Below are 25294 nucleotides of genomic sequence, written 5' to 3'. Positions count from 1 at the left end.
TTCCCCACATTTTACATGTTCTTCTCCACAGTACACACTGATGCAAAATACTCATTTAGTACCTTCCCCCATCTCCATCGGCACCACACAAAGGCCGCCTTGCTGATCTTTGAGGGGCCCTATTCTCTCCCTAATTACCCTTTGTCCTTAATTTATTAATAAAAACCCTTTGTACTCTCCTTAACCAGATTTGCTAAACCTACCTCACGTCCTCTTTTTGCCCTCCTGATTTCCCTAAGTATACCCCTACTACCTTTACAATCAAAGGATTCACTTGATCTCTCCTGTCTATATCTGACATACGCTGGTCAACACACATTGCTAAACTAACGTCACTAAACCATTGAATGGTCATTATCTAATTGTTGTTTACTCTAGTTCTATGCTATAAATTGGCTGTCACATTCTCGACACTGCAACAGTGAGACTAATTTAAACATATTTAATTGACTGAGAAGCACTCTAGGACAGCAAAGTTGGAAAAGGTGCTATTTGCAAATCTTTCATTGTCCCAAATAAGTCTCAACACTCTGCAGACTGCAGGCTTGCTAGACTAGGTAGATAGTGAAACATATTTTCAATGCCTATCCTAGGAAGGCTAGAGACTAGTCAGGACACGTAGTGAGGGTTTCACTGCCTGACTGAAGTATTACATTATTTGGCCCCTGTCACTAAAGCATTGGGTACTCAATTGAAATGTCTGCTCTTCCAAAAATATGGTTGATTAGCAGGTTGAATATATAATTTTGACAAAACAATTAGTGCAGCACTCAGAAAAACCTACAATGAAAGAGGCAGATCAAACGTTAATCAGTGCAATGTATTAATTGCTTCTTTGTCTTCTCACCACAGCCCCCAGTACCACACAAAGTATATTCATCCACCCACTACACAGTGAAGCTTAAGGTCCATCCAAAGAGTTTGAAGTTTTCCAATACGTTGATGGGATCTAACCAATTTTATGTATTCTATCAAACCAGTACCACTCCAGAAACTTGAGCCCAAAATGTAGACCAACAATCTCAAGGAGAACAGACAGTATAGTTGGAGGTACCATTCTTAAGGTGAGAGGTTAATTCTTGGCCTTGCCTGCCCTCTCAAGAAGTTGTGACCACACTTCACATGCACTTCATTAGCTTTTCTAAAATACAAGTTACATTTATATAGCACAATTCATGACTACAGAATATCCTAAAATACAGTACAGCTAATGAAGCACTTTAGAAACTTAGGTCATACAGGAAACTCTTAAGGCATTTGACAAGGTGCCACAGAAAAAGTTCATACACAAGGTAAGGTCACATGGGATTGGGATAAATTTATTAGCTTGGATAGAAAACTGCTTTCTGTTGGGAGCCAGAGTGCCAGGACAAATGGGTCTTTTCTGGGCAGACAAGACACAACTAATGGGTTATCACAGGATTGATCCTCAAACCCCAACTATTTACCATCTATTAGCAGATGACATTAAAGTAGGTGGGAAGTAAGTTACAGTAAAAAAAACTTTAAAAATTACAAATGAATATGAGTAGAATTTAGTCCCAAGTTGCTCAAAATTCCCTAGCAGAATTTTCTCTCACATCCTACCCACGTCACTGGTACTTTTGAAGACAACTGAATCCTACCTTACCTACTCTAAATTCCTCTCTAGCCCAGAAGAGATGCCCTTAAGGTGGAGGATGGGTAGGAGAAAGGAGATGGGAGGTTAGATAGGAAAAGGGACTGAGGGAGGGAGGGCGGGCAAAGGAGGGGAGAAAGGGAGGGCCAGCCAAGGACAGCAAGGGACAGACAGCCAAGAACAGCAACATGCAACAGCTGGACAAACAAACCTCTTCATGCCAGTTTTCACGGAACCACACCATTTGATCCACAATGCCCTCCAGGGATGAAAGCAGGGTCGGGTGAAGCTCCCGCTGCATGTGCATTATCCGGCTGCAACGCCACATTGGTGCTGTGGCTCGTATTGGTCCTGGGTCAGAGGCAGAGTGAGACTGCGTGCCAACCGAACCTGGCTGCTGCTGTCCTGAGTCTGTAACAAAAAAGAAAGATGGCCCTCAGCGTTATCTTACTGCTAAAATGTCAGAAAAAGTTATTGCAACAATCATTAACAGTTTCACAATTTTTCTTGTTCCTCAAGTTAATCGAAGAACACAAACTCAAATAATACTTGTAAAATGCAATTATAATTCAGATATAAATATGTATCATGAGACATATTTATTATCACAGTAAGAAAATAAACTTTTATGAACTAATTAAACCATCAGGTATTATTCACTGGAATGTACACATCCCCCTCCAAGGATTTAAGATACTTATCAATTGACTTCACATGCACTGCCAGGGCGAGCATCATCCTGTCCTCACTATGCAGACTTCTTCCTGAGTTACTGACCTACATTTCTGTTAGCTTCAGAACTTTAGACTGCCAGCTGCAATCCTAATAGCCACACTGCTCACAGATAATAAAGGGCACTGCAATCCACACAAACAAATTATTAAAAGATTTTTCAATATTCACAATTTGTACAAAGGTACAGTCAACAACTTTAATTCTTGAAAGATAAAATATTACTGCACATACTGCATATTTGGCATGTGTGGTGAAATGGAGAGGACCATTTTAATTTTGAATCTCAACCTCAGGTAAAAAAAATCTTTCGGTTTTAAAATATAAACCGTAAAAAAAAAGTACTAACCTTTTGAATTCTTGCAGCACACCCACACAAAAAAATCTGGTAGGAATTTTAGGCTCTGTACACAGCTACTGTTTCGCCACAAGAATCTCTTACTGCAGTTCTACAGAGTCTTGGTGAGACTATTCCTGGAGTATTGTGTACACTTTTCTTCTCTCTCTACTTGCAAAAGGATAAATGAGCCACAGAGGGGCTACAGTGAAGGCTCACCAGACTGATTTCTTGGATGACAGGATTGCCTTATAAGAAGAGATGGGGACAAGAACACTTGTATTCACTGGAGTTTGGTAGTATGGTGAATTATCTGAGGGAAACGTGTCAATTTCTGACAGGGCGGGAACAGCTAGGTGCAGGAAGAGGTTTTGCTTGTCTGAGGGCTCTAGAAAAAGATGTTATTGGTCTCAGGACATGGGTAGATCATTTAAGACTGGGATGAGGAGAAACTTCTTCACTGAGAGGGAGGGTGATCAGTTTGTGAAAATTCTACAACACAAGGTTTTGAAGACCAAATGACTGAACATATTTAAAACAGAAGTAAATAGATTTCTAGGCAATAAAGATATGAAAAAGTTTTGGGAGAGTGCAGGAGTAGGCCGTTGAGTTAGAGGATCAGCCATGATCTCACTGAATAGTGGTGCAAGCTCAAAAGGGCTGAATGGCAAACTCGGTCATATTTTCAATATTTCAATTATTTTGTCAGCTCTGTCCCTGCTTTCAAAGGTCACTTCATTAACACACCTTTCCCTATAGCCAAGGAACATGACGGAAATCAAATTGGTATATTTTGCACAATACTTTAGCTTTAAGAGAATGCCACTTTAAAAAAAACTTCAATTCCAATTTAAATCACTGTAAAATTAACACAATTGGGTCTAATAAAACATTTACAAATAAATTCAATGATCAGTGATAGTTTTCTCAGTTTGCAAAACACAACAGATAATGGTGGTGACCGAGTATGAGAAACCGAAAAGGTCTCAGTGAGAACCAACTTCACCTAAATCACTGGTAGGTGGGTACATTTCCCCCTAAACTGAAATCATGTAGAAAGTGGTCAAGTAATCTTTAGCTGAGCATCACAATCCTGAGATAAACGTAATTACTTATCCAGCTTTTTATTAATACATGGACTGAAGCTTTGACATAACTGAGGAACAATTTAGGAATGAAGCATTGAAAGGATTCTGTGGCACACAGATATCGAGTGTAACTAAAATGCAACTTTCACTTGCAGTTTTCTCCTAGTCTAAAAACAACACCTTTGGGCAGCACAATCTCAGCATGCCCATCACCTATGATCATTCTTCTTACTATACTAGCTGGCTTGAGAACCAATTGAAAACAGCTCATTTCTCACACCAACCAAAGCCTTACCACTTTTGTAACGTTCCCGTTGCTCAATCTTCAATGTTAAATATAGTGTTCTAATTGGGAAATAGACAGCTTGGGGAAACACTCTTCCAACCTGAAAATGAAAGGTATATGGACATCGAGTTATGTTCAAAATAGCACCTTTTTAAACTTAATTCTTGGTCATCTCAAAGTACTTTTTAAATAAATGAATTGCACCGTAAGCAGTGACATAAGCAAAAGGCAACATGATTCCAAAATGATCAGCTAGATATTAAAATAAAGATTTCTAGCTCACCTTCCGTCTCCCTAGTAAGCACTCTCAATATATAATAATGGGATTGCTGATTAATCACAGAATACAAGCAGGAGGCTGGGAGAACACAACAGGCCAGGCAGCATTAGGTGGAGACTTCAACCTTTCGGGTATAACCCTTCTTCTGGACTTAAGGTGGGTGTTGGGGGAGCTGCAGATAAATGGGGGTGGAAGCAGCCTACAGCTTGGAGGACTCAACATTGAGTTCTCCAATTGCAAATAACCTCCATTCCCATCCCCCGACTCCCTTCCCAGCCCCTCCCCGCCATTCCTCTGATTGACGTTTCCTTCCAGCTACCAACCAGGTTCATCCCACCCAGCGACCAACCAGGTATAACCCTCTACTTGTGTTTACCTATCCCTCCCTCACCAATCCTCCCCCTTTATCTGAGCTCCCTTACACCAATCCCCAGTCCTGAAGAAGGGTTACACCCAAAAAATTGACTTCTCTACCTCCTGATGCGGCCTGGCTTGCTGTGTTCTTCCACCCTCTTGCTGGTTTAGCTTGGACTCCAGCATCTGCAATTTTCTTTTGTCTCTGATTAATCACAGCAACCATAATCAGTGAGGTTCCAACACACCCAGACACACAGTCAGGAAAACCTCAGAAGACTTTGGGAGCTATATATTCAATTTTACCCGTTCCTTCTAACATTGCCGTTGGATTTGGGGCAGTGATTGAATAAGGAATGGTGGTCAGAATACCATCCTGATGGTCAGGATATTGCCAAAGACAAAGACAGTGTCACGGTTATTTGATATCCAAACAAGGAAGACAAGATTTGGCCTAAGTCTGAGAAATGACACCACTAATTACAGAATTTCCTTTAAACTGCACAGGAAACCTCAGCCAAGATCAAGCACCAAGTCCAGGAAAGAGATGAGCATACCCACTAAGTCATTTCTGAGAGAGACTTTGCATTTAGCAATCAATTAAGACAGGCACCCAATAAGTGATACATAAATGTATGTATAATCCATAATAATTTGATAGCAAGCAATAACCCTGAAATGGGGGAGTGATTAGATAGTAATACTTTTGCAGATTGGTCAGATGAATAGTTTTTCCTCTCTTTCCCAGGTTAAATGGTGGAACCCAGCAATCACATATGTGCGTAACTTAATATGCATATAATAATTGTATCAGCACAGCATTCATGCAGATAACTGACGGGCAAGAAAACAGTCACAGTGACATCAACAAATCTTTAACTTAGTTTAAAATTCTTAATCAGCTCATGTATACATGCTGGCTTTGTCAATTATGGTCTAATCTTACACAATGTTAATGCAACAATGATGGTGAAAAATAGCCACCTAATGTAAAAATATATAATTTGCATCAAGCTGAGGACTGCCTCGACAGTTTTTGTGTATTAAATTTTCAATATCCTTGTTAGAGTGAATGTAAATAAGTTGGACACTTCTGATTAAACAAAAACAGAAATAAGTTCAAGGAAACTTCCAGCATTAAATTCGATCATGGCAGGCTTGTTTCTTAACACTATTTCCCATTGATTCCACATTCCTTAATACACACCTACCAAAATAAACAAATCACAGGTTTGAAATATCTGAAACAGCTTTGCTGAGTGCGAGTTCCAGACTTCCACTAATATTTCTTCCTGAAATCACGAATTAACAGCCCAAAGTTCAAGACTCTATCTGCCAGAGGGAACGATTCCCAACATCTAATGGATCAAATCTTCTAACCTCCTAAAACACTTCAATTTATCACTCTAAATCTTCCAAATTCAAGTGAATACAAACTCAATCTACACAACAAAAATGGAATTAAGGCCACAATTCAATCAATCAATCCAGAACCTACTGAACTGCATTGCAGGCAAAAGGGACCAAATGGGTTCTCGGATTCTAAAGCAGGGGATGAGGCAAATTTGATAAGAAATATCTTGATCCATGACGGAGATCAATTTTCCTTATTCATTCATGACAAAGTTTATAGGGACATACGTACTTGGCTTATGAGGTTGAGAAGAAGTTTGCCCTCCGAGCCAACCAAGCATGTCAAGAGTTGAGGAATCCAAGCCAGCCACTGAATAGGTGGCACACCAATACAGTATTTGTCCACTGCATCTGCCAGTGTGTTCTTTTCATCATCAAAACTCAGTAGCCAAAGGACCTGGGAAAAGCAAGTGGAAGTTAACACCTTCCTAAGAGTTGTGCCCACACAAAAAATTATGAAGTCAACTCAAAATTCCAATACCACACTATGAAATGCAACTTACAGCATATGCACTGCTGCTGGTTTCACACATCTTTGGCTTTTAAGATGCATGAAAGGGTCAGCACCCAGCAGTGATACAGATTGAAATAATGAGTGATTCAAATCATGTGTACCCACTCACCAATTATCATTTTCAAAAATTCACTGGCAAGGTCATTGCCCAACCCTGGGTGCCCTTGAGAAGGTGGCAGTATGCTTTCTCATGATCATGGATCAAACAGCAGAAAGCGCAATTAAGTGAAATACTTAGTAACCCTCACGATTTCAATAAAAAGTACAATCTTGGACTCTTGCAATGGCATTTCTGATTAATGCATTATTCATTTTTAAACTGTAACAAAGTTTTTATTAGAACACAATTGAGAATTTGTTCTTGTCATGGTACATAGAGGTTTTGTCAACAAAAATTAAATCGCAATTACATACTGTTTGAAAAAAACTTAATATTGCCCTTCTGGTTAATATACAGCTAATATAAATTGATAAAGGGCACTTCCTAAAGCATTTTTACAATGAATTCTGAAACTAAAAGCAGAATGATAGCACATAGCACAGCGGGGCCAGGTATTGTACTAAAGGTCCATATTACTGAACAGATTATTTGTTATTATAAAGGTAGCATGCAGCAATTTAGTATCTATATCATTTTAACCTAAGTCTATACTCAAATAGGAAAAAGCAATTCATGGTTTATGGTATAGAAAATGAAATCCAACACATCAAATATAATTTTGCATACAACACAAATGTTAAGAAATCAAATCTAGGATTCCCACAACAATACTCGGATAATTGACAGTATGATAATTTTAACAAGCGATTTGAATCTTTATGCTTTCACTAAAACACAATGGTTGAATCAGACTGGAAGAGATTCTAAATTTTTAAAAAAATCATGTTTGCAATGTTTTCTCTGTTCATTCCAACGTGCTTTGCTCCGTGATCATAAGAAGGTACACTACCATTTTAAAGGAACAGGTGATAAAAATTACAAACGTGAAAAAACAAATCAGTTAACATGACAGATTTAATTCCAACTATAAGTACAATCACTTTTTTGACATGACTACTGTCCAAGTAGAATTAAGAGTAGTACAGTTCCTTAGGTTGTCAGTAAGTCTGTTGCAGCTCTTTCAAACAGCAATCCTGTTAGCCTCACTCCCCACACACTTTCTATTTTCAAGCATTCACACAATTCCCTTTTGAAAGCTTCTATTGAATATAATTTTCACTAGATTACAGTGACGCTGGAAAAGCACAGCAGGTCAGGCAGCAATAGAGGAGCAGGAAAATCGATGTTTCGGGCAAAAGCCCTTCCTGATGTAGGGTTTTTGCCCAAAATGTTGATTTTCCTGCTCCTTGGATGCTGCCTGACCTGCTGTGCTTTTCCAGCACCACTCTAACCTTGACTCTGATCTCCAGCAGCTGCAGTACCCACTTCCACCTATAATTTTCACTACTCTACCAGACAATGCAATCCAAATCTGAACTGTATTAAAAACAATTTTCCTGGCTTTGCAAATTGCCTTAAAACTATGCCCTCCTATTATCGATATTTCAACCTTTGCAAACGGATTATCTTTATTTACTCTAGTTAAATCCCTTAAGTTATTAAAAACCGCTATCAAATCTGCTTTCAGTCTTTTCTGCTCCAAGGGAAATACCAACATCTTTTCCAGTCATCCCTAGAATTATCCCATTTAAAAAAAAAATTTGTTCACAAGTTGTGGGTGTCACTGTCTGGGTCAACATTCATTACTAATACCTAACTGCTCTTTCAACTCAGTGCCGAACTAGAGCTATTTCAGAGTGCATTTAAGAGTCAACCAAAATGCTGTGTGTCTAGAATCACATGGAGACCAGACCTGGTAGGGATGAGAGCTTCCTTCTCTAAAGGACATGAGTGAACCAGATGAGTTTGTAATGACAAAATGCAATGGTTATTATATGGTTTCAAATTTCACCATTTGTTATAGTGGGATTCAAACCCATGCCCACAGCTTGGATCTCTCGATTACTCATCCAATGACAATACCACCACTTTCCCAAACCTTGACATCCCTCCTGTACTGGGCACAAACAAAATGCTTGGAAAGTATGCCACTGATTTGTGTTAAATGCTTAATATTAATTTTCTCAAGGGTTTCAGTGAACACTGGCTTTTGCACTGTAATCCTCACCTTGGCAAGATATTTTCTCGACTTGCTCTCATTCTGGTGGCGACAAGCGTGCAGGTAGCAAGTGATGGCAGATACACCAAGGTGAAGCTGTCTTTCTTTGACAAAGATATTCTCCAGATAATCACCCCACATTGCCCAAGCTTTTACCAGTACATCATGCATCTGAACAGCTGCAGAAAATGCTTTATTGGCTTCCTCAGATCTATGTAACAGGACAATAAACACATACAAAATATTAATTGTAAACATGAAGAAATCCAATCCTATCCCATAACTGTAAGGTCTCAACAACTCAAACTTCAGGGTAACAGATTCAAGATTGCCACAGAAGCCCAATGTACCACATGAATGTATCTCTACAAAACATTACATCCCTACAAATGCAGTCTTTATTTGAAATGTTGTGTATTGAGCTCTTGCTGTAAATGCATTCAACATAACCCTCACAGTGGTGAAAGTATGCAAACAACTCAAGTCAATAATTTATGAGAGTGTCTCTCATCAATTAAATAACCCCATTACAGGTTTTGATACACTTTGCTAGTGATAAGAAACAAAATCAAGGCTACAGAAGTGGGCTCAGGTTTTGCAATTCCTGCGGTGGCAGGGGAGGAAGGGCTTTTGCCCAAAACGTCGATCTTCCTGCTCTTCAGATGCTGCCTGACCTGCTGTGCTTTTCCAGCACCACTCTAATCTGGACTCTGGTTTCCAGCATCTGCAGTCCTTGTTTTTACCTAGTTGATTTCCTATTCATGTACCCATCTAAATGCCTTTTAAATATTATAACTGTAAAAGCCTCTGTATCCCTAGGTCTCTGTTCAGCAACACTACTCAGGGCCCTACCATTAACTGTATAAGTTCTGCTTGTTTTACCTTACCAAAATGCAACATTTATTTAAATTAAACTCCATCAGCCACTCCTTGGTCTATTGGATGAAGATTCCATTGTACTCAGAAATAGCCTTCTTCATTGTCCACTATACAACCAATATTGACATCACCTCCTCTTGGAGGTCAGTCATCACCAGGAAATCTTTGTAGGGGTACTTCAGGATAGTGCCCTAGACCTCACTGCTTCATCAATGACCTTCCCTCCAGCATAAGGTCAGAAGTGGGGATGTGACCTGATGATTGAACAACGTTCAGCACCATTGACAACTCCTCAGGTACTAAAGCAGTCCATGCCCAAATGCAACAAGACCTGGACAATATGCAAGCCTGGGCTAGCAACTGCGAAGTAACATTTGGGCCACACAATGCCACTCCCCCATCCCCACCCGGGGGGTCGGGGGGAGGTGGAGAGAAGAGGTGGTGGTGTTGGATGCTACCATTGACCAGAAACTCAACTGGTCTCACTATGTAGACAATAGGTGCAGGAATAGGCCATTCAGCCCTTCGAGCCTGCACCACCATTCAATATGATCATGGCTGATCATTCCTAATCACTATCCTGTACCTGCCTTATCTCCATAACCCTTGATTCCACTATCATTGAGAGCTCTATCCAACTCTTTCTTAAATGAATCCAGAGACTGGGCCTCCACTGCCCTCTGGGGCAGAGCATTCCACACAGCCACCACTCTCTGGGTGAAGAAGCTTCTCCTCATCTCTGTCCTAAATGGTCTACCCCGTATTTTTAAGCTGTGTCCTCTGGCTCGGCACTCATGCATCAGCGGAAACATGTTTCCTGCTGCCAGAGTGTCCAATCCTTTCATAATCTTATACGTCTCAATCAGATCTCCTCTCAGTCTTCTAAACTCAAGGGTATACAAGCCCAGTCGCTTCAGTCTTTCAGCGTAAGGTAATCCCGCCATTCCAGGAATTGACCTCGTGAACCTACGCTGCACTCCCTCAATAGCCAGAATGTCTTTCCACAGTGACGCTAAATACAGTTAGCTTCACAAGCAGGTCACAGACTAGGGATACTGCATCTCCTGACTCCCCAAAGCCTGTCCACTGTTACAAGGTATAAATCAGGAGTATACTGGAATAATTACCTGGATGAATGCAGATTGAGTAACACCAATGAAGCTTGATGTCATTACCAGAACAAAGCAGCTCACATGCTTGTTTGTGGATCTAGTGCCACTCCCTCTATCACCAGCGCTCAGTAGCAGCAATACATAATATCTACAAAACACAATACTATAGAGAAGGACAAGGCCAACAGATACATGGGAACACCACCATCTGCAAGTTCCCCAAGTTATTCATCATTCAGACTTGGAAACATATTGCCAGTCCTTCACTGTCTCTGGGTCAAAATCCGATCCTTCCCTTCCCTTCCTGTCAGCCATTTGGGACAACCAAAAGCACAAGTTCATGGGTATTTCAGATTTTTATTGCTCCACCAGTGGTGGCCACACCTTAAAAGCAGAGGCCACAAGGAAAACTGTAAAATCAAAGAGCTTAAGCAAGCTGTAATTTACCTCAGCTATCTGGCAGTCTCAGGATTTTTTTGTAGGAAGTGAAATATCACAGATTATTAATGAGAAACTGTCAAAATAGTGAAGGCATCGCTGAAATAGATTGCGGTGCACACTGTAACATCTAATTGGTTCTCTTTGTAGAAGGGCTGTTTGCTTAAATGGTGAGCAAAATGCAAGTTGAATAACTTGTCAATTGCAGTTTCAGTTATGAGTTTTCAAACAGTGATATGAATGTCTGTGTGGCATCAAACAGCTCTTTCATTGGTGCAAGGAAGAAGTGATTCTCATGCTAAAAAGCATGGTAGATGGGTAAACTTGAAAAAACAAATTAGAAGAAGTATAAAGTAGTAAACAACATACTTCATGGAAAATGTAACAAGTGAATTTAAAACTAACTTTAAATCTTTCAAAGTTAACCTATTTCCCCTGTGAAGCATTTTCAAGACAAATGATGTGTAGAATTTTTATACTTTACTATAAGGATGAATGGATGTGCATTGAAGCTTCACTGTGGAGGCTCAGCACTGATGAAATATCCATGACACTGGGATCTTAAAGGTAACAGGAATATAATTTTGTTTCAAAAGGTGAAAATCAAGGATATGCAGCCCACAAAAAAAAGAAACTTGCTCCTAAGGAAAGTATGCATCGTATAGCAGCTAGAAAAACATACATTTTCTCGCATCGGGTGGGGGGGGGGGTCAACCTGTGCGACAGCAAAGGTGGTGTGATTGGGAGTTGTCCAAACTGGTCAATTTGGTTCTATAACATCAAACCACTTGAGGAAGACACCATGTAGTATGAGGTGCTGGAAATCCAGCTGAGGAATGGATGCTTCGTATTCTTCAAGAATGTTCACCCAACAAATAATCACATCATCATGACCCTACATACAGATAACTTCAAAATGAAAGCTGAAAAACCGAGGTGACACAGCTCAGGCAGCATCAGTGAACAGAGAAAGACTGTTAGCATTTAAAGGTGAAACACTAAGCAGAAAAAACCTGAACCCCAATTTCCTCTCTCAGACATTGCCTAAGCTGCTCAATGATTCATTCTCTTATGAATTCTTCAGACATCCAGCATCCAAACAATTTGCTTTAAAGATAGCATCCAGAGTGCCATATTTGTATGTCAAATACATGCTTTTGAATAACACACTGTTAAATCAAACTATACAATGCAGGGGAAATAAAAATAAAAGTGATGAGGTGGCATGGAGTTACCCAACATACACAGATCATTCAATAACAAAAGTAATGGACAAGTACGATCAAGCAAATTAAGATTTCCCTTTGACAATGTAGCACCATTCAGAAGCAAATAGTGAATAGAAACATGGAATATATTCAAGGCACAGCAGCTCAAACAGTTGACAGTTCAACTCCCAAGCAAGGTTATAAATTTAAGCCAGAGGTCCCTGATCAATGAAGCATGCTTGCTTCAGTTGGGTGAGTTTTATCAGTTTCCAGCAGGAGTATTATATGAAGTAGTTAAGAGATCCAAGATTTTACACTGAGGAGGGTGATAAAGGGAAAGGAGGTTTAAAAAAAAGTGAAAGAGTCTGTCATTGACTTGTATTGTAACTTTCACTAGATAAACTGAAATGATGTATCAGCAACTTTAGTGAACAGTTTTGCAACACTAATTCTTTCTTCTCTTCTCTGGATTGAAAGAAATTGCAAACATATCCCAGGGTAGAAAATGAGAAGACTCTTCTCCTTAAAACTATCCAGACCTTGTGCAAAATGCTTTAGAAAGAATAGAGAGTAGCAATTCAAGGTTGACCAGAATGAGAGATATGCATGTGGGAATTAAGAGTGAAACAGAATTACAAGTTAAAGCAAGACCTTCTCATATTTGCAACAAATCTAAAACAATGTTTTTTAAATAAATGTTCACTCCCACATTAATTATTAGCAAATAGTGGAATTAGACCCCTTAATGGAAAAAAGGAGTGGATTAAGTTCCCTGTCATTTTTACATACTTATTAATCTGTGCAAGGAACATTCCTTTCAGTGCGTAGAATTCAGCTGTCATCTCCTTTGTGAAATACTTCAGATTTGTAGATTCAATAACTTCCAAACCCTGTGTGAAACAAAGTTGAAGACTGAATGTATGATGTACTGATTTATTAATAAAAGTCTGGTAAAGCAGTCTTTATAGAAGGAGAAGTTTGAGTTCTCAAGATAGCTCAATTAGTGACCTTTTGTTTGATCAGGCTCTGAACAGCAGTTATTACCTGACAGCTCTGTAACTCAACAGATGATCAATTATTCTTAATAAGTTATTGATTTTGCCATGTAGTGATAAAAGCAACTGTGATCTTTATGAATGTTTCCAATTCCCTTGCGTTACATACCTTTATGCAATCACTGATCATACTTTTCAAATCTTTTCTGTCACTGCATTTCAATTCAAAACAATCCAATTTATATATTTTTTGCTTAATTTCTATAGTAGTTGCAAATATATAATGACTCTTCTCTGTCACAAACCTCATCACAGGCAATTACTCAAGTGTCATAGTGGACTTGTGCTCGTTCTCTTCCAGCAGACTTAACCAGATTCTTCACCCCCTTTTTTTGTGAAGGAATGGCCACGTTGCCTACCTGCATACATTCATTCTTGCCCATAACTCCAGCCTGCTGGAGGTAGCACTTGACCTGCTGTCGAATCTTCTGAAAGCAGTCCACGATGGGCACGGTGGGAATAGTATGGATGCGACTGAGGATATCAAGGGCTACGTTCACCAGGCCCTGCTTACGGGCAATCTTCCCATACTGGATGATAGCTGAGGCAGAGGCATGGACTCCCAGCATGGCGTTATTTGAGTTGGGGTCATGCTGAGAGCTGTTTTCATAGGCTGCCACGATCGCTTTGGAGAAAAAGAAAATTAAAGTAGCTGATTATTTTCAAATTTGAGGGGAAAAAAAACATTTTTTGAGACCCTTTAAAGACATTTTGGAAATGAGCCACATTAAAAAGACCAACAACCACCAAATATTCATTTACAAGATGAAACTGATGATCAAACTTTATCCCATTGCAGTTGACGCAAGATTTAATTTGGCCTTTTGACATTGATTAAAACTATTGAGCTGATAGGATGATATGTGGGACATTCTCAAAAGACATGAACATATCTAATGGTGGCAAATGGAAATTAGCAATATAGGAACAGGAGTAGCCATTTAGCCTGTTGAACCTGTTCTCTCAACGTATTAACATATTCAAACAAACAGCAACTTAGTTTCTGAATGCTCAATGATGTTTTTAATTTTATACTTGACCAAGCCTTGCTTTCGTGCATTGACTGGTGAGGAAAATTATAAATGATTCACATTTGTGAAAATCAGATTCTGTTCTCCGCATCCATCATTGGCATGATGGTCGAATGGCCTCTTTGTGTTGTAGCTATTCTATGATTTTGAATTATTGATAAAAGTTAAGGAATGAGTAAATGTGAAACTCCAATACATCTATGAAAATAAAACAGTATTGCATTCAAAGCTTGACTAACAACTCACTCTGAAGTTCAGATTTACAAATTTAAAATTGAATCTTGTCCCTTGATTAGGATATCCAATTTACAGAGCAGGTCGATCTCATAACATTGTAGCAAAGAGAAATGGTGACGCACATGGAAATGTTTTGAGTTTTAGCAGGTTTTACCATGAGGTGAGTGTAACTCCTGCAAGTATTCACAAACATTTCAACATTAAATGAGTTCAAACCCAAGGTCATTTTGATTTTACAAACTCATTTGTTCCATACCTGCTTTCAGTTTTGTAAGATCAGCTGCAGTTCGTCCCACTGAAACGAATGGAAATGCGAAAAATAGCAAATTTCCTGGAGTGCGCTATGGTTAAACTCTAATAAATTACAGCTTCAAATCTTACTGCAAAGTTTTTTACTATTTAATTTTTGTAAGGAGGGACAGATAACTGTTCTGCAACATTATTTGCTTAAATGAGAAAAACATAACAACAGGAGTATGCTATTCAACTCTATTCTGCCATTTAACGAGATGCGGTCGATAAGTATCTTGACTCCATCTACACACCTTGGCTTTGTAACCCCGAATATCTTTGGGCACCAACATCAATATCAGTTTTAGAAATCTTCACCCCATCCACCCCCAACCCTTTGCATGGAAAGGGAAAGTCTTTAATTTATTCTGTAACTTTTCCCTGGTTCTTCCTCTTCCACATCACCCCCACAATTCCACTGCATCCTGCCACATCGCTCATCTTCAGCGAACATGAATATTGACCTATTCCTTAATCTTGTATCTGCTCTGTTGGCTATACAAATAGGCTATCTCACCATCATACTTTCAAACATCCTTGTACAGGACATTCATTCCTAATAAGCACCTGCCTAAACCACTCCAGCTAAGAGCCCAGTGCTTAGTACAAAAATAAAACTAAGCCCCACATTAGTTTGTTAGTGTGCAAAACATGTTTTCCACCAAATCAGAAATAAAATGGTAGCATTTAGTTTGGTGTTCCCTACATATTAGTACTACTCCCAATTAAGTACCTTGGAGCTGTAGTCTTGTTCTTGGGATGTGCTGAGGTTATGAAAGGAGCAATACACAAATGTAAACTTGTCCTTCCTTTTTACAATGGCAGGCCACATGGGTTAACATAAGAACAAGCTCCAAGTCAATTTGTTCAACTCAATCACCATTTTTGCTTGTGTACTGATTAAACAAATTCCATTTTCTTCCAAAAATACTGAACTTTGAAAGCTAAATAAACATGTTGCATAGGCTAAATGAGCTATTGTACGGCACATTTTATTCAAAATTAGACAAAGTTGAAAATCAACGTCAATTTATTACAATTATCTTAATAACCTGATTAATTAATTTCTTATAAAAATTAACTAAATAATGTCTCAAATCTAGGGCTTAAGTTCTTAAATCGTCAACAGCACAACAATTTTAATCTTTGTAATGTATACTACATATGATAATCAAGTCATTTTTGTCCCAATAGCTGAATTATTGGTTTAAGTTGACTCACCATAACTTCTGATTTACACACAATTCTCAAATTTGCCTTGTCCCTCAGCATTCTAATGATGGAGAATGACAATAGCTTCACCATCATTAGCCCATATTTTGCTCTGCTAATGCTTCAGGTCAGTGAGATGCAGATGGGTTTGGAGACGGAATTTCAGAGCATGGGATCACAATTCCAATAGCTAACTAAAATGTATAACACCACATTTGTTTTAAATCTTACCAAAAACAAAAACTAGAACATAGAACAATACAGCGCAGAACAGGCCCTTCGGCCCTCGATGTTGCGCCGACTTGTGAACTATTCAATCTGATTACTTATATCTTTTGGAAAACAAGAGCTGATTCCAAGATGGGTTTTAAATATGATCCACGCATGCATGCTTAAAACGATAAACTTGTTGGATTTAATTGCCCAGTTCTGTGGTGTACATATCGTATAATATGTGAATTAACCTATCAATTTCCTATTGGCTGAATTAGAGCCTGTTTGAGCCTGTTCTGCCACCCAGTTAGATGATTCCATTTGTACCTCAAACCTCTCAACTTTTCCAGTCTGGAAATTCTCAACTGACATACCAAAACAGCATTTTAGGGGATTACAGTCCTAGGCTTCCATGATGCTTTCATGGGAAGTGCTTCCTTATGTCACCACTGGTCAGTCTAGCTTTAATTTTAAGGTTAACTCCTCGCGATCTAGCTTCCTAGCCCCAGTCAATCTGTTTACCCTATCAATTCCATTAACTATCTCTAATACAAATAGCTTATTCTTACACCGAAATCTAAGGGCATACATTCACTGAAAAGTTGCTGAAGCCTACACAGATACATCAGTATCTTAGAACTCAGAAATGCACAAGTCTCATCACAATGCACCATTAACACACACAAGTAACATATCCTTACATAAAAATGCATGTTGGCAGGTATATCAGGTCATACCTTGATAATGATGTTGTCTCCACATGAAGATGCTGCTCCAGTGAGAAAGGTCATCGGACACAATGGGCAAACGATTCCGCCAAGTTTTCACCACAGTCTTCATGTCATGTAAACTTGTATTCCTCCCCAAATTGGCAGGCTGTAAACCAGCATTTATTTGAGCAGCTTCCTGCAGTTCAATAATTTGCTGAGCCGCCTACAATTTGAACAAAATCCCATCAACATTAAGTTCCAATGAAAAAATGCATTCCATTCTAATGTCAACCGTAAATATAGATTTACCAAGTAGAGTGAGAGAATTTGTAGCACGCCTGAAGTGTTGTAAACAATCCAATTCAAAGGCATGCACAATGAATAGTAAAAGTTATCACTGAACATGCTTATTTGTTAACAGCACATATACAGCATGTGGCAACATGTGGCATCTTAAACCTGTCAAAGATACAACACTGGAGCTGCTGGTGACATGTCTTTTAATCCTTTTGAAATTACTATAATAACTGAAAATGTTAACAATTACAACTATAACAAATGCTGGCAACTTCCTGATGGAGTCCTTCAAATATAAAACTTGATGGCTAAATCCCCTATAAACTGCACACAAAGGACTGTCTATTTATTCAAACACATCAATTACATTCTAACAGTTTTGATTTACGTATATTCAAGGTAAATATTAAATGACAATATTCAAATCTAAATCCATTAACTTTTAATGTCTGTCCTAAATTAAGATGATCTTGGAATTTGCTGTTCAACACGGACACCAGTCCAGAGCAAACAATGCTAAAGTTTTGCTACCATATTTATGGAAGGATAAAGGGGAGAGTGATGGTCTAGTGGTATTATCGCTGGACTGTTAATCCAGAGACCAAAGGAATGTTCTGGGGATCTGGGTTTGAATCCTGCCATGGCAGATGGTGAGATTTGAAATCAATACAAATCTAGCATTAAGAGTCTAATGATAACCATCAATCCATTGCCAATTGTTGGAAAAACCCATCTGGTTAATGTTCTTTAAGGAAGGAAACTGCCAACCTTATCTGGTCTGACCTACATGTGACAACCACAGCAATGTGGCTCACTGTTAACTGCTCTCTGGGCTATTAGGAACGGGCAATAAATGCTGACTTAGCCAGTGACACCCTCCTCCCATGAATTAATACAAAAAATACTGGCGTTGGGGCTGTTCAAAAGAGATTCACTCATCTGATTCCTGGAATGAGTGAGATGACTTATCAAGAACAGCTCAAAAAGGTTAGAACTTTATTCACTAATTCAAAGTTTGGGAGAAGATTTGTAGCTTGGGTGCTCGTTGTTGTGGTTCTGTTCGCCGAGCTGGGAATTTGTCTTGCAAATGTTTCGTCCCCTGTCGAGGTGACATCCTCAGTGCTTGGGAGCCTCCTGTGAAGCGCTTCTGTGCTGTTCCCTCCGGCATTTATAGTGGCCTGTCTCTGCCGCTTCCGGTTGTCAGTTCGAGCTGTCCGCTGTAGTGGCTGGTATATTGGGTCCAGGTCGATGTGTTTGTTGATAGAGTCTGTGGATGAGTGCCATGCCTCTAGGAATTCCCTGGCTGTTCTCTGTTTGGCTTGCCCTATAATGGTAGTGTTGTCCCAGTCGAATTCATTCACCAGAACAAAGGACCCGATACCCAACATGAGCAAAACTAATGTAGTGTACAAAATCCCATGCAAGGACTGCACAAAACACTACATCGGACAAACAGGAAGACAGCTAACGATCCGTATACACGAACACCAACTAGCCACGAAACGACACGACCAGCTATCCTTAGTAGCCACACACACAGACGACAAGCAACATGAATTCGACTGGGACAACATTACCATTATAGGGCAAGCCAAACAGAGAACAGCCAGGGAATTCCTAGAGGAATGGCACTCATCCACAGACTCTATCAACAAACACATCGACCTGGACCCAATATACCGGCCACTACAGCGGACAGCTCGAACTGACAACCGGAAGCGGCAGAGACAGGCCACTATAAATGCCGGAGGAAACAGCACAGAAGCGCTTCACAGGAGGCTCCCAAGCACTGAGGATGTCACCTAGACAGGGGACGAAACGTTTATTCACTAATGTTCAAAAGAATGAGGGGTGATCTTATTGAAGTGTTGAAGTTCTGAGGGGGCTTGACAGGTTAGATTTTGAGATGTTTCCATTAGTGGGGGAATCTTGAATTAGGGGATATAGTTACAAAATAACAAGATACACATTTAAAATAGATGCAAAGGAATTTATTCGTGGAGACTTGATCACTAAATGTAAGCAAGCATTCATGTTTAAAATGAAGGTAAATAGATTTTTGGAATATCAGTTGGCTATACTGAGCTGGCATGAAAAAGGAGGTGTGAGCAGGAACAGATTAACCATGATCTTGCTGAACAGCTGGGGAGGTTTGAGGGGACCAAATGGCCAGTTCCTGCTCCTATTTCTTATCACAGAATTCCTACAGTGTGGGAGCAAGCCATTCGGCCCATCGAGTCCACACTGATTTCTGCACATACACAGAGATTTACAAGTTTATCACATTGCTGCGAACTGCCAAATCCCAGTGATGTCAGCATGGCACACTCACCTGAAGCAATGGCGTATGGACATGAGACACAATATGTGGGAGTCTCCGCCATTCACGGATTGCGAGACTGCTAGCCATCTCTACTAGACGTTCGATAAAGTTGAGCTGCTGTTCTTCAGGGTGACAAATAGCCAAGTAGCCTCGGTACATGTTGACTTTCCATGCCATCTCCTTTGGGCAACTCAGCTCCACCTGAAGTGTTTTAAAAGGATCACTGAGCTCACCACAGCATTTCCTCCTTACAAAGATGGTCAATGCAGATATAAAACTTAAAAGAACATATGTCACTTTCAGACTATAGACTCTAACAAAGTGAAAACTTACTTAGGAGAGAAGAGATTTGAACTACATTCTGCATTATGTTTTCAAAGAAAATCAGAGTCCTTCAAGTTGCTTTTGTGTGACTATACAAGCCTCCAGCCACAGCAGCAATATTATTTATTTGAAAATGTTCAAGTTCCTTTGCCAAAAATGGTAACTGACAAGTCTGCTGTATTCTGTGTACTCTCAAAGCCCATCAAAAGGAGGGGGGAATATAGTGGAGTAAATACTAAGAAATTATTTCCCTCCACTGGAGGGTTAATAAACAGAGGCTTCAAATTTCAGATAATTGTCGAAAGGGGAGAAGAACATTTGTTTGTGCGGTTAAGAGCTGGAATGCACTTCTTGTGGAAAATGATCTTGGTTGATTAAAAAGTAACTTTCAGAAAGGAATTTGAAATATACTTCAAAGGTGATAAAAACAGGGACTAAACAAACAGTTCCAACAAACAGTTAGCACTAGTATGATAGGCCATACTAGTATGATTCCATAATGCTGCATTTATGTGGCAGCAAGGTTATCGGTCTTGCAGGATCTTCATTGATCTTTAAATGTGTCATGCTTCACATAACAAACACCAATGGCAAATGGATGAGAGAGGGAGAAAACTAATATTGCACGGATAAGGCTTCTTAAGTGATGGCAACTGAATGATTCTTCTTGACTCAAACAAATTGCTCCCAAATATGACGCTTATCTTTTGCCCCTAAAAATGTTTGATTCTGACATATCTCAATATTAAACTGAGCAAAAGGGAAAAGGAATACCTATGCAAATGGCCAATACATAGCAGTCAGTCCAAGGGGAACTCTTTATATATACTTTCTCCACTTAGATTACTGAAATACAACGGATTAAAATCAGACACTACTGGGGTTAAGACACTGTTACACATGAGAAATTTCTAAATTACATAACTGGAGAGGTTGAAGCTTATGGGAACAAAGCTACATGAAGGACTAAATTTAGAACCCACAGGAGGATGCTACAGCATTCTCAGGAGTATTAGACTTCTAGGCTCCAGGCACAAGATACATAAAATAAGCAATGACAAATGGGCACACATGTATATACAGATGCAATACCTTGAAAGCAAAATAATTTCACCGAAATATTTTTGTAGCAGGCTTCAAAGGTCCCCATACTCTCAAAATTGAAATCTATTGCAAGTGGTAATGTACTTAGCTGCCTCTACACAATAACATACAAAGACAGTAGAGTTATGCTGGTGTCATAAAGTGCATTGGTTATACCACATTTTGGAGTAATGCATTCACTTCTGGACACCACATCTCAGGAAGGATATGACCTTGGAGCTGATGCAGTGGAGATTTATAAAAATGATACAAGAGGTAAAAAGGTTAAATTATGTGCATAGACTTGAATACAAACCTAGCAATTTCATTTTGTATGGAAGATTAAGGTGATTTAACTACGGCATTTGACATGATCAAAGAATTTGATAGGGTGAATACAAAAAATTTCCACTCGTGAGGGAATCCATACTGAAACTTAAAGTTAGAGCTAGGCTGTTCAGGAGCACGTCAGAAAGTATTTGTTCTGAGGGGGCAGTGGAAATCTGGTTGAAGTTATTGGAGAAGGATATTGCACAACATATAACACTGACATCCCACCTGATCTCATGTAAATTCCAACTGAATGCTCAGTTAAAACTGCCCCAAATATATTTTGAAAGATAGAGGGGTTAAATACATTGGAACGCAGTTTGGAATCGCACAAAACATGAAGGATTAGACTTCAATTGTTTGATTGGGATGAGCTAGGTTAAGAGAACAAATAAAGGATACAGATGATCCATAGACAAGTAAAGACAACTGTTCTAGCATGTCTATGCAAAAAACTAAATGATTGACGTTTTTGCTGCAGTAGTACAAGTTCTTCTTAGAACCAAACACCATGGTTCCAAAGACCATCTTTGGATGAATGCTGCTAGGGATAATAAGGTACCCCGAACTTTATGAAAAAGAACTAACTGCAGTCTCCTTAAATAACAGAACATCAGAATATTTTCAAAATGATTTTAGCAACATGCCAAGTTATTACGAGTCAGTTCTCATCAGTTGTAATAAAACACACCAGCTGCCATAGGCTAGAGCTGATGAAATGTAACCCCCCAAGAATTAATGGATGCAATGCTGAAGAGGCTGAATGAACAGCAGGAGCTGAAGACTTTTTGTGCAAAAGCTCTTGGCTTTGTTCTGAACTTGCAATCATAAAAATTAACAAAAGAAAATACATATTTACAGAAGTATGCATCCACTGTTAATAATATTGTGAACATGTGCTGTTTATCTCTCCTGTCATTAATAACAACATGTGGCACAGAGTGTACTGTTCTTTGTTAAACATCGCCAATGCACAAGGGAAACAGCAATAAATGCTGGGCTTGTCAACAATGCCCATATCACATGAATTTATTCAATTTTTCAAAATCAGTTGCCGCTCCACTTCAAAAGTCTTAAAATATGTTTTCTTTGAGAAACTGTGCTTTATTTCTCAGATATTGGAACCATGATAAACAACAAATTAGTAACAAGCAGATGCTCATGCAATTATTCAACAGCTGATCCATAAATACAATAAAGCAAAACTAAATGCAATCAGTTATCAGATGAGGAATAGAGCATTTGGGAATATAATCCTCCTTTAGGACAGAAGATTTCCACGTTTGACAGCACAACACTGACTATTCAGCAGTTCTGAGAGAAATACTGAGGGTGGAATATCTGTACTCGGTGAAAGAAATAAAAGGAAATTGGTTCAATGCTGCAATTGATCTCTGGACCAGCTTTCCAATTGAAAACAAGCCATCGCCAGAGTGCAGTTAGCACAAAGTCAGAGCTTTTCTCTACATGGTTCAGGTCACACCAATCACCCGACAGGCATTTTGTCAAGAGATATTTTTTAAACTCAGTCGGTGGCCAGCAGGTGCAAAAATCTCTCTGCCAAGTATGAGGGTCTTGCCATTAAGTAGAGAATTATACACAATTACCAATCTCCTCTAGTAGCCGAAACAGAAGACAGACACTCTGAAGGAATATTCACCTCTTAGGTCTAAGAATATGTGCAGATTGGTAGAAACATTTGGCCTCTTAGCACTGGCAATAAGCAACCTCACCCTTTCAGCAAGGGAGGTTTCCCAAAAATTGCAAGTAGAAAGTGTTGAATTTTCAGACTTGAGACAAGGGACTCTCAGAGTCTGTACAAACAATGGATGTAGAATTAGAGTGTTCATATAAAATAACCAAATAATTTAATAAGAATTATTTAGTATAAACAAAATTTAATACCAACAGCCAACCTAAGACTATATAAAGTAGCACTTGACCCATCCACACTGCTTTAGCAGAACTATTCACGAAGATACAATTGTTGAAAACAAAGTAGAGCCACATTAGGATAGATATTTTGGAAGTAAAATTATGGTAATTAAAGGAAAAACAGAAAGGATTTGAAATATTAATTATTACAGAACATAAACTGGTGCATCTACTTCAAAAGTTGCTTACCTGCACCAGTGCTTCTTTCATAGCAGCCCAGTTAGAGACTCTCCAAGCACATTCCAATACCAGATAAGGATTAATATGGCCTTTAGACTGACCATACTCAGTCAGTGCTTCCCACTGATTCAGTTCCTTTGAGCAGCTGTTGATTGTGAAACAGAATAAGGCAACAAGTAAATTAGGTTCATGAGAAGGTAGCATCATTGATTGGCTTCATAAAAATCAATCTATTTAACATCTTTTCCATTATGAGCTGTGCCTTTGTGGAATACAATGAATGAAATCATTGGTGTATATCTTGTGATGCTAGTGAGGAATTTGGTTTCCAAAAGTGTTGGGAGAACATCATATTTAAAGAAACTTAGAGCACATTAGGAGGCCATTTGGTCCCTTATTTATATGATGGCTCTTCAATTGAGCAATCTGTTTGGTCCACAAACCGAAATGTCAGAAATCTGAAACAAAAACAAATTGCTGGAGAAACTCAGCAGGTCTAGCTGCATCTGTGGGAAGAAAGCAGAGTTTATGTTTCAGGTCCAGTGACCCTTCATCAAAACTAGCAGTGGTTAGTTCTCTACAAACCCGCCTTGACCCCACAATCTTGCCAAGTTACAATCCCAGCTTCTCAAAACCTCTCCGCATAAATGAATTGCCTCATCTCAGATCATCCTAGTAACCCCACTCCATACCCACACCAAATCTTGCCATCTTTGCTAAAGGTTGCATGTCAAGCTTTGAACATGGTTCTCCAACTGAATGCAAACAGGGATTTGGGAAAGGTTTCATGTAACATTGGGCTGCATGATTAAAAGACACCACTGTAACTGACCTCCGGGTGCTCCGGTTTCCTCCCACAATCCAACCGTGTGCAGGTTAGGTGAATTGGACATGCTAAATTGCCCATAGTGTTAGGTGTTGGGAAATGGGTCTGGGTGGGTTGCGCTTCGGCGGGTCGGTGTGGACTTGTTGGGCCGAAGGTCCTGTTTCCACACTGTAAGTAATCTAATCTAAGTAATCTAATCTAAGTAATCTAATCTAAGTAATCTAATCTAAGTAATCTAATCTAAGTAATCTAATCTAAGTAACAAGTATCCAAGCAGAGCAACTCTTGAGCCCAGGGAGGAAGACAGCTAATGTTTTGGGTATGAGAAACAAACTGCATTAGACAGTGTTGCTGTTTAAAATCTTCATGCCAGCTAGGAATTTAATACACTTACCGATTCCAGTGATCCTCCCACAGCTGATACTCTGGAAAAATGGCAGGTGATGCATTATTTCTTTCATTCTCTTTTCTGGCTTTATCCATTGCCTTCTCATAAGTTTCCTGTGCCTTCACAGAAATATAGGCTTGATTACTTCAAGGCTATGGTTGCAAACCAATATTAAAAAAATCTAAAATGGAGCAAAAAAAGTAAGCATGGCATTGCTCAATTTGCAAGCACTGGCAAAAGGTAAGATGAAGGATTCTTTTTCTCAACCTCTCCCAGCACCAAGGTGTGGTGACACTCAGAAGAAACAACCACCAGTCATCTCTCTCTATGACAGGGTAACCCTATGGTGACTATCCTTTTGCTCATTTGCCCAGCTCCCCATACTACTTCAGCTAAAAACATGCTGAAAGCCAAATGTGCTAAAGACCGTGTGCACACATT

At 39.2% G+C, this 25294-nt stretch overlaps 1 protein-coding gene across 2 annotated transcripts in view; it reads right to left on the bottom strand.

The window, feature by feature from the left end:
• Nucleotides 1–25294, bottom strand: part of trrap (transformation/transcription domain-associated protein) — a 223741-nt gene that overhangs the window by 39478 nt on the left and 158969 nt on the right. Inside the window, exons 55-65 of one of the 2 annotated variants that reach the window (XM_072559829.1) lie at nucleotides 24860–24972; nucleotides 23649–23784; nucleotides 19797–19988; nucleotides 17195–17390; nucleotides 14998–15036; nucleotides 13833–14098; nucleotides 13208–13308; nucleotides 8791–8992; nucleotides 6341–6505; nucleotides 4071–4161; nucleotides 1830–2029 (exon numbers count right to left, since the gene is read on the bottom strand). In XM_072559829.1, the coding sequence (XP_072415930.1) occupies nucleotides 1830–2029; nucleotides 4071–4161; nucleotides 6341–6505; nucleotides 8791–8992; nucleotides 13208–13308; nucleotides 13833–14098; nucleotides 14998–15036; nucleotides 17195–17390; nucleotides 19797–19988; nucleotides 23649–23784; nucleotides 24860–24972 (1701 nt within the window). The remainder of the gene's footprint in view (nucleotides 1–1829; nucleotides 2030–4070; nucleotides 4162–6340; nucleotides 6506–8790; nucleotides 8993–13207; nucleotides 13309–13832; nucleotides 14099–14997; nucleotides 15037–17194; nucleotides 17391–19796; nucleotides 19989–23648; nucleotides 23785–24859; nucleotides 24973–25294) is intronic. The other variant, XM_072559830.1, reaches the window with a different exon arrangement.

Source organism: Chiloscyllium punctatum, chromosome 40, assembly GCF_047496795.1.
Source record: "Chiloscyllium punctatum isolate Juve2018m chromosome 40, sChiPun1.3, whole genome shotgun sequence".
NCBI classification, from domain to species: domain Eukaryota; kingdom Metazoa; phylum Chordata; class Chondrichthyes; order Orectolobiformes; family Hemiscylliidae; genus Chiloscyllium; species Chiloscyllium punctatum.
The sequence above is the reverse complement of the archived record's forward strand: the minus strand, read 5'-3'. Positions and strand labels throughout refer to the sequence as shown.